The sequence below is a fragment of the Gymnodraco acuticeps genome, unplaced genomic scaffold (genome assembly GCF_902827175.1).
Source record: "Gymnodraco acuticeps unplaced genomic scaffold, fGymAcu1.1, whole genome shotgun sequence".
NCBI classification, from domain to species: Eukaryota; Metazoa; Chordata; class Actinopteri; order Perciformes; family Bathydraconidae; genus Gymnodraco; species Gymnodraco acuticeps.
This window is the reverse complement of record NW_022990295.1, coordinates 7,442,683-7,457,080: the sequence shown is the minus strand read 5'-3', so window position 1 is coordinate 7,457,080 and position 14,398 is coordinate 7,442,683. Positions and strand designations below refer to the sequence as shown.

At 41.2% G+C, this 14,398-nt stretch overlaps 2 protein-coding genes across 13 annotated transcripts in view; both read left to right on the top strand.

Moving 5' to 3' along the window:
* Window positions 1-2,728, top strand: part of eml1 (EMAP like 1) — a 38,985-nt gene extending 36,257 nt beyond the window's left edge. For all 10 annotated transcript variants that reach the window (XM_034222167.1, XM_034222168.1, XM_034222166.1 and 7 more), the window contains 3 exons: window positions 385-480; window positions 574-704; window positions 829-2,728. In XM_034222167.1, the coding sequence (XP_034078058.1) occupies window positions 385-480; window positions 574-704; window positions 829-954 (353 nt within the window). In that variant the 3' untranslated portion in view covers window positions 955-2,728. The remainder of the gene's footprint in view (window positions 1-384; window positions 481-573; window positions 705-828) is intronic.
* Window positions 2,729-3,469: 741 nt separating this feature from the next.
* Window positions 3,470-14,398, top strand: part of evla (Enah/Vasp-like a) — a 47,404-nt gene continuing 36,475 nt past the window's right edge. For 2 of the 3 annotated variants that reach the window (XM_034222119.1, XM_034222117.1), the window contains exon 1: window positions 7,710-7,953. In XM_034222119.1, the coding sequence (XP_034078010.1) occupies window positions 7,931-7,953 (23 nt within the window). In that variant the 5' untranslated portion in view covers window positions 7,710-7,930. Of the gene's footprint in view, window positions 3,893-7,709; window positions 7,954-14,398 lie in introns of those variants that run through there. The other variant, XM_034222118.1, reaches the window with a different exon arrangement.

The following is a 14,398-nucleotide window of genomic DNA, read 5'->3' as shown; positions in this document are numbered from 1 at the left end:
GGGCTTAATGCACTTTATGTTACATATATTAATGTGAGCAAGGAAAGGTTGCTCCCAAATTCAAAATAGATATATGTTTGTCTTACCTTAATATTTATCAATCTAGATTTTTTTTTCATGTGTGAGTGTTTAGTTTTGGAGATATATTGCTTTGACACCACAATTCTAATATATTCAAGAGAAGACAGACATCTCTACAACCCAAATCTGGCACACTCTGCCTCCAACTCAAATAGCTTTTCAAGTAAAAGGAAAAATATGTATTATTGTTTAAGAAAGCTAACTGTTCCTTTCAGTCGTTCTCTATAAAATAAAAATATTCTTTAGTTAAAGTAACAGTAGCTTGATTTATGCTAAAACATGTGTATGAATGTGCTTTCCCAGGGATCCCATCAGTGTGTAAGCAGGTGGTGAGTGTGGAGACCACCAGAGATATCGAGTGGATCACACACACCTGCACTCTGGGCTTCATGGTCTTTGGTAGGTGAAGGCTCCCTCCCACTCTTTAGGTTTTCTGTTTATTATTTTAATGTCCATGAATAAGACGTCTCCGCTGCCCCTTCTTCTCCTCAGGCTTGTGGCCCGACGGCTCTGACGGCACCGACATCAACGCTGTCTGCCGCTCCAGTGATAGAAGTCTCGTAGTTACCGGGGACGACTTTGGGAAGGTCCACCTGTTCTCTTACCCCTGTTCGCAGTTCAGGGTGAGATACTGTTCAACATATGCACCTCAGTAATGTATTGAAGAAGATTAAGTGTTTCTACATTTTAGATTAATAGTTTATGGAAAGACAAAGGGCAACATTCATTCTTTGCATTTCTTTTCAGGCTCCCAGCCATGTTTATGGCGGCCACAGCAGTCATGTGACCAACGTGAACTTCCTGTACGACAACGGTTACCTGGTATCAACTGGTGGGAAGGACATGAGCGTGATGCAGTGGAGGATAGTCTGAGGAAGCCTGCAGAAACTACTGATACTGTTGGTCTCTCTCTGCTGCTGGGGCCTTAAATCCAGCTAAAGCAAACTGAACTGCACTAAACTGAACCAAACCAAACTTAACTTAACACGGAATACAAAAAAAGGTTTGATCTGCCTGAACTGAAGTGAATTGACAGAAGAAGAACCCGATGTTTTCTTCCTGATCTGCTCTCAGATCCCAAATGACATGAACTGTTGCAAGTGTTATGTGCGGTTGCTTGAAATACAAATTCTTGAATATTTCACGATTTTCTCTACTCACACTACATGTAAAATACAAATCTTGCGTACTGTAGCCAACTCACCAATGACATAACAAATCAAGTGGATAAAATCCAACTACCAAGAACCAAAGGCTCTGATTTTCTGACTGCATCTGAATAGTTTGGGTTTCACTGTTCTTGTATTGTTCGTGACTCCTGCCGCAGAGAACGGACTGTTGACTGAATATCATCGCACTGGAGATCCAAGAGCATTGGAACAAAAACAAATTACGGAAAGGAGAAAATAGTGATTTTCTAATGGTTAAACTTTCTTTTCTTTTTGTATTTAACAACTCAGGAAAGCTCTAGTTAAGCGGGACTCTTCCTTGTTATTAACATTGACATATCAGAACAAGCCCTTAACACATCCAAAAACAATGAAGAGAGATATCAACTGCGGTTAATATCTGATTTAATTGTCATTGTCTTTTTGTGTTACCTTATTGTGTACTACCTTTACAGTCCAGGCAATTGCTGAATTTGAAAGGCAAAATCATTTAAAAACAGCAAGGTCCGGTTTTATTTGATGTTACCTGACATTTTAAACTATTATCCTTAAGGGAATGATAATCACAAATTAATTTGGATTCAGAGTTAGGATTTTAACCATTTGATACAACATTTTCTGACCATGTTCAATGTTTGTGTGCTTCCACGTCTTAAAAAAGGCACCTTTCCTATTTATTTATCAAAGTCAAATCCTTCAATGCCAATTTCAGTTCCCTTAAGTTTTTCCCTGCAATAAATCCCTGTTAAGTCCCATATTTGTAAATATACAGAGAGTTTTGAAACCGATACGAGCTAAATGTGGGTGAATACACAGTATTTGAAAGTGTTTCAGATTTTTGGATTGGGTTTTTGTGTCTTTCCTTTGCCTCGAGGTGAAAGAAAAATGAAAAGCAAGCATGTTTTTTTTCTTCTTCAATTGATGTGAAGCCTTTTCAACTCTGTACCCATCTGCATTTTACTGTAGCAGGATCAGTTTATGAAGGGGGGAGTATGAGACCATTACACTGTAACTGTTATCGTCTGATGTGCACCATCAGTCACTGGCAAGATATTTAACTGGACTGAACCCTATTGAAGTTTTTTCTTTTTCTATAATGCACTGCTTCAGCCTGATAAACATACAGCAGGTCTATTTACCTGCAAAATAGGACAAGCAAAACACCATGTAGCACATTACCGGAGCTTTTCATGAACTCTTCTTTCATCCTTCCAACACAAAGCATCTTATGAGTAACAGCAAGCCGACGTTATACACATGAATACACTTGATTTATTTGACAGGGCTTCAGCAGATATGAGGCATATTGGTGTTTTTTTTAAAGCCTGACGGTTGGCTGTCTGAAAACCATTTAAATCTAACTGCAGTGATATAAAGTCGCCACTCTATAGAGTGAATGTAACATGATTTGTCTTATCACCTGGAGCTGCAGAGAAGCAATTAACATGTGTCTGAAAGTAAATGCAACATGAAATTCCTATGAGACTGTGTCTTGTACTTTCCACTGAATCACTGTTTTCATTATTTCACAGTCTTTAAAAACGCTACGATCTGTTGTGGCTAAATATAATGCACTTTTATATGCTGCCGACATTTGTTTATAGAAATTGACCGTATGGTAAAAAGTAAATGTGGCATCTTATTACTGCAGAGAACAACACTAAATGTTATTATTTAATTATTGTTTGTATTTGTTTAAGGGACAGGTATGTAGCATAAACCAATGCCACAAATCATATTATGTATAGCCTATGCCACTTTAGAATGCCTGTGCCTATTTTAGCCTTTAAAATAGATACAACTCAAAAACACATACAAGAGAGAGTAACATCACAATAAGTACCAATATTAAAACACAGAACTCAATCAGAAAATACAGACTCAGACTCTGAATATGTTTATTGACCATTAGGCCTACATGGAAATATAATGGAAAATTGTCTTTGGCAATGGCCAATACAATTAAAATAATACTCAACAGTATACACAGTAGGCTACACAACAAAAGAGGACACAAACTAACACAAGAACGCACCATAAATACAAGAAGCACCAGATAATTCATGACAACACATGACTGACCCCACTCTAAAAACTGTTGTTTCAAAGCCCTTTCGACCACTGTCCACTTAAAGGAGCACTCAGATCTCAGCGTAGGGGGGGGGGCTGCACGTGCACGTCTTGGCCGCAGGTGGGCAGCATTGAGCCGGCGTGTCCCCCCCTCTCCCTTCTTCTCACGAAGCATTAGCATTTGTCCCCCAAATCTCTCTCCACCTCACCAAAACACTCCGAATGGGAAGAGACTATGGACTGAGGGAGGCGGCGGCTGACGACCACCTTTTACCGGCTTCTACCAAGCACGAGCCCCGGCGGAATATGGACTTAAGGAACGGCGGCGGCGCGTGGGGACAACAGAGACAACGGAACACAAAGCGCACGGGAGGAAACGCTCGTGTCCTCGCTTAGCGTTTCTGCATCATCGGTATTATCTCTACAGACGAACATAAAGGGACACAAAGTGGGAGCTGGCGGGCTGACGCAAAGCCTCACGGGCTGTATAAAGTGAACAATAAGCGGACTGTTGGTTCTATTCACCGGCCTCCTCTGTGGCATCATCTCTGAATCAAAGACGAGAGAATGAGGTAAGAAGAAGCGCGGCACCATGCGCTCCGTCTGACGCGGCATGACAGATGCTCAGCGACGCTCAGCTTCCAGACTACAACCACATTTTTGCATTTATCTTCTAATAATATGTTAAGCTTATATGATAGTGAAGAAATTGTGAAGAAGTGCGTCATTTAGACATATTTTTGGTCGTTTTTGTTCTTGTATTGTGTCCAATCCAGGGGCCCACCCAGCGGGCCTCAGCGTCCTTTGCCATTATATACAAGGCAGTTAATGTAAATATATCAATTGTGCTGTTCACCCTTCTGTCAGCGCTCTTTTGTGACCATCAGACCCACCCAGTGAGGTCTATGCAGGTTTTATAGCCAGGCTAATGTTGTCATGGAAACGACAGCATCATGTTTTTCTGCACATACGGTGCACCTGGTGACTCCAAACGATGAATATGACCGATGCACCGCCCGGTGGCCGCAGCAGGGGGGCATATGATAAAGTGAGGTGGAGGATGGTGTTTATTCTGGTGGTTGCCAGGCAGGTTATAAGACCCCCCCTTGCAACCCCCTCTTCACACAGACACACACACACACAGGCTCTACTCCATGACGGATCCACACATGCCCATCTCTAGCCTGTGGAAAATGTGTCTCATGTTTAAATCCTCATTGTATATCTATGCCTGTGTGGATGGTATTTTGAGCCTTTCCCTGCTTATGTTGGTATGCAGAATGCGCTGAAGGCCAAATCTTCTCCAGCACAGTCTCTGTATTTTTGTTCTATTTATGACACAGTCCTTTCATATTTCCCCTTTGCTATCCCTTGAGTTTGACTCCCCAGTTTCACGGTAGCTGCAGCCTGCACCATTCTGTTTCATGGCTTCAGATTTACTCTGAAAGCTCTCCTTAGACACGCTAGCTAAGCTACTGGTGTCTGTATGTGTGTGTGCGACTGTCTGGGTTGGATTGCTGCTCCCCTCAGAGACGAAAAGGAGACAGAGTGAGAGAAAGGGTATGCTGGTAAAGAGAAGATGCCACAGTCGAAGTATTCCTGATACTCCTAATTTACTTCTTCCCCTTAACCTCACAGAACTCAAAGCCTGCTGATGAACAGTTTTGTTCTCAGACTGTAGCCATGTAAGATTAATATCTTCTAGTCCCGTTGGATGAAGATGTCGTTTCTTCTTTTCTGTTCTGCTAGCTTCCCATCCTGTGTGTTTGTTGTTGCCAGAGGCAGATCAGCTCTTTGACTCGAGCTCAAAAGGGAAGTATTACATCTCCACAAAGCAACAACAAGATGACCTGGCTTTTCTTGTTGAAGAATAAAGAAGACGAAGATTCAATTCAATGAGATACTTTGTTCAGCGTCACTGCTTCCATTGCTGCATTTATGTAAGGAATATCAACGTGCACGAACATGCACGTGAGATATTTTTAGTCCAATAACAGTAGTGGTTTCATTATGTGATGCTCCTGCTCTGTTCTCCTTGTCAGGCGGGCTGATGTCATTTGGTTGGTTGGATGTGTGTGTCTTTGTGTGAGAGGGAGGCTTAGTGGGTTGTGAGAGAAACATTGAAAGAGGGCAAAAAAGCGAGGGCGTCTGTCCTGGACTATTAATGCAGGATGATTTCTGAGGCTGCATGTTGTGGTGACTCATCCTGGGAAAGGTAGAATGAGCGAGTGCAGCCAGTGGAAGGAAAAACGCTGAGTTATGCATCTTACTGCAGGCTGCTGCTGCCCTCAGAGCTGATCTGAGAGCAGCTCCACGTGAGCCAGCGTCACCACGTACAGCCACAACACACATACTCTCAGGAGCCTCACTGGCACAGGAAGAGCATTAGGCAGGGTGAATCAGAATTAAACTTGGCTGGGGATTTTTTACACATACTAATACCAATATGATACCTGCATTTCAGAACTAAATGGTTTTCTTCTTCATCTTTTTCTCTTAGAATCATTTGTATTTAACAAAGGAAGCCAGAGTTCCCAAATATGAACTGTGGATAACCAAACTTTGCACAGATCACATATTCTAAAGCTTGCAAAAACATAAATCAGACACCTTTTAATCAAACAATATATAAACAAGGTCCATCTCAGCAGATATTCAATGCTAGTTGTTGGCACTTGACATGTTGCAATATGTAAGGACACTCCTGTAGGTGTCAGCGTTAAGTGATCATTGAAATATATTGCATTTAACTATACAACAGCAGTCAGTCATATAAATACTCCATATATGGAGAGAATTCACAATTTGTATTTGCATATTTTTCTAGATCAGTCGTTCCCTAGAGGGTATCAAAATAAATCTGAGGAGTTGCTGGATTCGAGGTTGGGAATCATTTGCAATATTATTTATCAATTCGTCAATTAGTCGATAGTTTTGTCTTTTGGGTAGTTACGATAAAACGGAGGGAACAGATTCAAGATTATCTCCATTCAATATTCTGAGCATTTCTTTTTAAGCAAATACCATGTGACCACAACACATTATATAAATGCACACTATAATCTGGTCATTTTCTAGCATTTCCCCTGCATCATACACAAGCTTTGTGTTGTCAGAGATTTAACGATGGAAGGCATCATGTGTCCTTTGGCTTGCTGGAGTTCAAACACGACCCCAGCACACACAGGGAAAAGCATAACAGCTCAGCGAGGCAGCCTCCTGCAGTTTAACCCCATTTTGACACTACTGTATTTTTCGTTAGTCAGCAGGCAGCTCTCCCGTTTTCACTTCCATTATGCACAACTAGGGCTGCTCGATTATGGCAAAAATCATAATCTCGATTATTTGGGTCAATAATTGATATCACGATTATTAAAAACGATTATCCATTTACTTTGAAAACATCCATTTATTGAAAAGAAAATTGTAACAGTATGTTTTTAACAGTTGATTACCCTGAACTTTAAGTATAATTCAACTGAAAAACCCAAAAATAATAATAATTAAAAAAAGAAGTAAATAATCGTTTGATTTCGATTATGTTGTTTTCACAATCGTTGCAAGCCAAAATCGTAATCGTATTTGCGATTAAAATACGATTAATTGAGCAGCCCTATGCACAACATTACATTACACATTTTTGCTAGCTTCTGCGGCTTGACTCATCTTTGATGCCTGTTCCTGTAGCCCATTTCATACAAGCTCTATTTTGGAAAAAGAAGAATATCTTGAATTTCTAGAATGTTTCAGAGTGTGTTGCATGTTTCTTACTTTGTTCTAAACGCACAGAGCCCTTTAACCTTTCACCGGGGCTACATTGCTCTTTCTTTGTTTCCCACACCTCACTGTGGCAACAAAGCTTAATAATCTAAGTTTGTTTCAGCCAGATGGACCAGACCACTGGGTTGGGAACAAATAAAAGGGAACCACAAATGTTCCACCAAATCAATGCATCCTTTGTTGCTTGAACATAAAACTAATCATTACATCTGCTCCTGCTGTGTGCTTCATTTCTCAGCTGGAAAACTTGTGTCCTTTAATAACGCTGAATGAATGAAGTGGGTTTCCCTCCCTGTAGATAATTGATGATTAGGGGTTATGCACAGTTATTTAAAAATGTGCTTTTACCGTAGAATCTATTTCAATCTGAATTGTAGATGCGGGTTGTGTAAGCACTCCTGTTTTCCTATATAGGCTAACATGTAATTTCCATCCAGTGGAAATGATTCCTTGGAGGTTGAAAGACGGCACTCCACAATCCTCCGATCGGAGAGAGGTGACTGGTCTGCTCTGATCACATGTTCCTCTCCCTCTCTTACATTCCCTTACTCTGTTGCAACACTCCTCATCTCTCTCTCTCCCTCCCTCCCACTCTCTCTGTGTCTCAGTCTTATGTCTGTTCTGTTTGCGTGGTGGAGGGTTTTTCTTTTGGGAAACATTTTCAGAGGATGTGAATGAAGAAGGGGAAAGGTTGAGTTTAGCTTCGGCGTCGGACAGCATGTGTACGGCTCTCTCCTGTCAGGCTGACACTTCCCCCTCTCCTCCATAATCTCCCTCTTTATACCTTCTTTCATCCTTTGCCTGAGGACTGGGCTGTCTTCTTCATCGTCATGTATTCCCTGGACGATTTTGGGTAAGCCAAAGCGACTCCTATCATTACCTCGTTCTCTATCTGTTCTTTAAGTTGTTCTGTAATGTGCCAGTAAAAGGGCAATTTGCTTTTGATTGGCTGTAATGATGGTACTTCTTCTCTCTCTTGTGTTTCTGTTTAAGCCTGGCTCATCTTTCAGACCACAGAATGCCACTTTTTTGAAAAGCATGTGTAGGATTGTTTGAAAGAAAAACCTGTTTGAAGGAGAACCTGTTTGTCTTTACGTCTCCAGCTCTACATGCTGTGTTAAATAATGCTACTGGCTTAAGTTGGAGAGGAACAACAAGGCAAACTGCAAGAGGAAAATCTCCTCTAGGAGTTGCCGACTTTCTCTCGCCTGTCTCCTTCTTTCCAGCCCTCTGTGTTTTCTCTGGAGCCAGCTGTTAGCAGAGGCGTCTGATTGGTTACCCTTTAGCAATATGTCATTGGTTCAGTGTTTTTCCTGGGAAGAAGGAACGAGTCTCTGGATGTCTGTCAGTGTTTGGGCTCAGCTGCTCTCTGCCGTCCACAGGATGGATCCCATCTGACTCGTTGTGTGAGAAAGACAGACAGGAAGAAAGGGATAGAGAGCACTAATCTCAGAATGGCTGCATGAGTGGGACTATCAAAAGCCAGATGATGCAAGGATAGAGGGTTCTCTATATAATATGGCCTTGGCAGATTACAACGTAGTGATTTGTTGGAGCTCAAATACAGATGTCAATCCAAGTGGGGCAGAGTAGATAACATCAGAGGTTTAGGCTCCATCGCTTACACTCTAGTAATCTACTGTATAGTAGAGCAGATCTCTCCCACAGTATGTTCATTATTGACGAGGCACTGCTCATTCTGACATTCAGATTATAATACTGCACAAAGAAAGACACTTGGAGAATATATTACAGCTTCTCTGCTCACATTACTTCAGGGAACGTGGTCTTAAGGGTATCTGCATACATTTAAACATTTAAGTGTCTAATAAAATGACTACACCTGTAACGTATTTTGTGGTGTCATGACCTTATTATCCCCAAAATGTTCAACAATTTTCAAGCCTAGAGACATTTGTAGTTTAAATTAAGGGAACATTTGAATGCCCTTTAATGGTGATGCTTGTAACATGCATCAGTGCCATAAATAGATGTTGTATCCAGTTTGAAATCACATTTTTAAGATACACTTAGATCTTGGTCATTTTATCTATATATTTTAAACGGTCATCGGACATGAAAGTTATCAGAGGAACCAGCTTGAAGTGAAGCTGTTTTATTCAGTCATTGTTTTTACTTATTTTAAACAAACTCCCTTAATGCGACATGTCTTTACAGCACCACTAATGTATATTTTATTATTGTTTGGATTAAGAGACCCCTAGTGGCAGAATAGGATATTGTGTGCGTTTTAATTTGCCAATATAGGGTTTCTGAAACTAACTAAACTCTCTACATAACACATCTAACCATTGTTCCTCTACGTTAGTCTGTCGGTTACTTCTGTTCTTGCCTTCTCATCTTCAAGGTATTTCAGCCAACAAATCAAAGCACGTCATAACAGAACATTAGTTGATAACGGAGGATACAAATAAAAGTATACAAGTCTGTAATTCTACACTAAAGAATTGTAACAGAAATGTATAGACTTCCATTCCTTCTGTGAGCTCAAAGCGCCTGTGTATCCTATCGAGGCTTCTCCTCCAAAAGGAAGTGGTGTTTCCCTTTAAGGATCAGGATTAGTGACGGGACTGAAGAGCGCTGAGGAAGGTGGAGGAGAATGGGGTGGGGGAGGGGTGTGCACAGAAGTGGGGGTTGCTATCCATATTGTACTGTATGTGTCCATGACAATTAGCCTGAGGGTCTATTGGCTTCCACAGAGATAGATAATGAATAAGTGATGTCTTTATGGAGGTCAACATGCTGATATCTCTCCAGGAGGCTGCTGATATGATACCGCCAAATCATCTCCTCGTATTAATAATGATTTATAATCGAGGCTCATGCGATAAATATTGATTCTGCTTATCGATATAAACCAATTGTGTGATGCATTGTAGCTTTGACTGTACTAGGTCACTGTAAAAACCTTTAGTGGCTGAGCCGTCATCTCCACATTGCTTATAATAAATCATTCTTAACCCCTCAAGTTTTATATTTTGGGAGCACAATGGGGAAAGAACCCCCAAAAAATCCTTTGTTCACGACTTTTCATTTCTCAGAACCGTATCATTTTATCCAATGAAAGTGTGCAGGTTTTTTTCCCATCACAGTCACTTTATGATCTGACACATTCTAGAGATCATGTGCTTCGTAGTAAGTGGTACCTCAAAATAATGTTATTGGCATCCAGAATATAATATCAATATTGAAGACCTAAGGTGATATATTACCCTTATATAACTTTTTGTATGACTGATACGTACAAATAAAGAAACGCAATCAGAACCCTTTAACAGAAAAACTCAATTGAAGGGCAATGTAAGGAAAATATATGAAAATATGTTCGTAAAATACTTTATTTAGATCGATTTGCAGTAGTGTTGTAGTTTGTGTATGTTTTATTTTCGTACAAAAACCCATCAAAAACAGAAAGTAGAAAGCAATTGTTTGAGCTTACTTTGGAGGAGTATTTCTCAAGAATTCCTCAGGAACTGTCTGAGAAAACAAAACATGTGTGAGAGAGGTTTGGTTACCTCTAAGAGAGTGCACACTATTTGAATTTTCATTTATAATTCAAATTTTAAGACCCACGTCTACAATCAATATACTTATTCCTGTGACCTTAATCAATCAATCAATGTTTATTTATATAGCCCAATATCACAAATGTTACATTTGTCTCAGTGGACTTCACAGTTTGTACAGAATATCAGTATGACAATATGACACCCTCTGTCCTTAGACCCTCACATCGTACAAGGAAAAACTTCCAGAGAAAACCCACAGTTTAAAGGGAAAAATGGGAGAAACCTCAGGGAGAGCAACAGAGGAGGGATCCCTCTCCCAGGACGGACAGACGTGCAATAGATGCCGTGTGTAAATTGAAAAGATAATACATTTGCAACATAGGTAGTCCAAATGTTTGGAAATGCATGTGTGTATAATAGGAAGATGAATCCACGAGGATATCCATCCAGGACCTATGATCCAGGACCACAGCCATGACTCAAGATCCAGGGCTCGCGATCCAGGACACAGGACCGCAGGATCATCCATGACTCCGGATCCCGGCGTATATAGACACCAAAAAGAAAGACATTTGGGGAAGCTGGGTTAATCGGAACATGAGAGTACACAGGTATAGACAGAGAGAAGGAAGAAGTAAGATGTCCCCCGACAAACTAAGCCTATATCAGCAAAACTAGGGGCTGAATATAATCAGCCCTAACTATAAGCTTTATCAAAAAGGAAGGTCTTAAGCGCACTCTTAAAAACGGATAGGGCCTCTGCCGCCCGAACACAAACTGGAAGCTGATTCCACTAAAGTGGAGCTTGATAAGAAAAGGCTCTGGCTCCCATTGTACTTTTAGAGACTCTAGGAACAACCAACAACCCTGCATTCTTGGAACGCAATGCCCTAGTAGGACAGTAGGGTATAATGAGTTATTTAAGGTAAGATGTCGCCTGCCCATTAAGGGCTTTGTAGGCGAGAAGAAGAATTTAAAATTCTATCCTGTGTTCTATAGGGAGCCAGTGTAAGGCAGCCAGAACAGGAGTAATGTGGTCCCTTTTCCTAACTCCGGTTAGTACACGAGCTGCAGCATTTTGAATCAGCTGAAGCGACTTGACTGACTTCTTGGTACACCCTGATAATAAGGAGTTACAATAATCCAGCCTTGAAGTAACAAATGCATGGACTAGTTTATCTGCATCGTTTTGAGGCAAGATATGCCTGATTTTTGTAATGTTACGTAGATGGAAGTAGGCGGTCCTTGAAATTGATTTTATGTGGGCGTTAAAGGATAAATCCTGATCAAATATAACACCAAGATTCCTTACAGTCTCACTGGAGGCCAAATTAATGCCATCCATAGTTCAATCAGGAGAGACGTGATGTATGGAATACATGTTTATTATCGGTCACGTTATATAAATGAAACATAATGATGACAATTTATAACAAGTGAATGAAAAGGTGTTTTGGCGATTAGGCCCAGGTTTTGTAGGATATCATTCGGGAAGGGAAAGAACCGTTTCCGATGAACCCCCCTGGGTCTAGACACTGGTGGTGGTGATAAGTGGTTAGGTCCGGTTGGAAGGGAGAAGGTTAAGCTTGGCCCTGAGTTGGAAGCGGGAGGCGAAGGGGTGGAGGAGGGTTGCGCATTGACACCTGGAAGACAGCTGATAGAAAAGGGGAGAGCATATATAGAGGGATTAGCAGGTGCGATGATTAGGCTTGTGATTGGAGGGAAGTGATAGGTTAGCTAAGGAGTGGCGCTCCCTGTCATCTAGTGAAGGGAGCGAGTATTGCCATGACGTGCGATACGGAGTGATAGGTCTTCCTGTCTGAACTTGCGCTAAGCTTCATTTAGTATTCTTCGGGCCAAGTACAATAACTTCAGTTTTGGTCGTGTTTAACATCAAAAAGTTTAAGGTCATCCATGTTTTTAAGTCCTTGAGGCAGTCTTGAATTTTATTTAGATGATTAATTTCATCAGGCTTGATTGATAAATATAGTTGTGTATCATCCGCATAACAATGAAAGTTTACAGAATGATTCCTTATAATATTGCCTAACGGAAGCATATATAATGTGAACAAAATAGGTCTGAGCACTGAGCCCTGTGGCACTCCATGGCTAACTTTGGTTTGTGTGGAAGATTCATCGTTGACACGTACAAACTGAGAGCGTTCAGATAGATAGGACCTAAACCAGCCTAAAGCAGTTCCCTGTATGCCAACTAAGTGCTCTAGTCTTTGCAATAAGATATATTGGTCGATAGTATCAAATGCAGCACTGAGATCGAGCAAAACAAGAATAGAGACAAGTCCCTTGTCTGAGGCTATTAGAATGTAATTTGTGACTTTAACCAGAGCGGTCTTTGTGCTATGATGTGTTCTAAAGCCAGACTGAAAATCTTCAAATAAATCATTGTTTTTTAAGTAATTGTTACGTTATCCGATAGGACCCAAACGCAGGACAAGGCAGAGTGTTGGAAAAAAGGTTTATTTTGAGGTGAAGGAACGTAGAGAATAATCCGGCTGGAAATGGCGACTGGTGGCGGCTGGTGATGACAGCACGGCGGCCGGAGAGTGATCCTGGAGCACAAGAAGAACACGTAAGAAGAATATACAGTGTTGAGGAAAATAGCTAATAATACGAAGAAGGCTAAGAAGGCTGAGAGTTTTACTACTGTGGGTTAAACAACGATCTGGCGCTGACAGGTTGTGGAGCCTCCGCTGATATGGCATTTGTAAATGCTGATGGGAATCAGGTGTGTAGTAGGGGAGGGTGCACAGCTGATTGCAGCAGGTGGAGGTTTGAGCCGGGAGCCAGGAGTGACAGCCACCACGCCCACACAAACACAGACAGGGAAAGGGAAAACAAACACAAGGGAGGCGGCTGGAAGAGTACAGCCAACACAGTAATCACACAACTGTTTTTTTGTTAAAGAACTTAAGTTTAGAGTGTATTCCTTCTAACAGAGTATATAGATCATTAGACATCTAACCACATCTCTCATAAGTGTCATCCCGGGTCTGTCCTGCATAATGACATGTTTGATGCTCTGTGTGATCACTTCCCTGCAGCAGATTAGTAATTGCTTGTTATCATTTTTGAAACGTTAGTGAGCAGGCAGGGTCCTCTCCTCAGGGCCCAACAGAGACTGTGTCACAGATCGAGCTTGTTATCATTTCCCCGGCCCGCCACACAAGTGTCCTGAAGTCACGCTGGACACTGAGTGCCACAGACGAGCCAATGGTAACTCATCTTTGCACAGACGTAACTGAAAGCTTTGAAAAAACAAATCCCTGTTGACTGACTCTGCTCATCAGCCAATCACTGTTGACTGTGACCCTCATTTAACCAACCACAAGTGGCATGTTGTGCCCTGTCACTTCCCATGGCGGTGTGACTGTGTCGTTTTGTCTGCTGTCAGTCCTGTGTGTGTATATGTGTGTGAGAGGGAGAGAATTCATCTGCGTCTTGTCTGAGTGTCTCGCTCCTGATGCTCACAATGATAACCATCTTAGTTAAGGGTGTTATCATGCTAAATTCACAAAGAACAGCTGAGGCTGACATTAGACAAAGTCAGGGGGGACATGAGTGTTTATACCAAATTACATGGCAATACATCCGAGAGTTTGCAAGACATTTCACTTAAATCCAAACATTTTAACCTCATGCTGGCGCCTCAGAGGAAAAGGATCATCAAATTCAACAGCATTCTCGTCTGAACCAGATTAATTTCATGGCATAATTTCATCTATTCAATAGCTGATGAGATATTTTA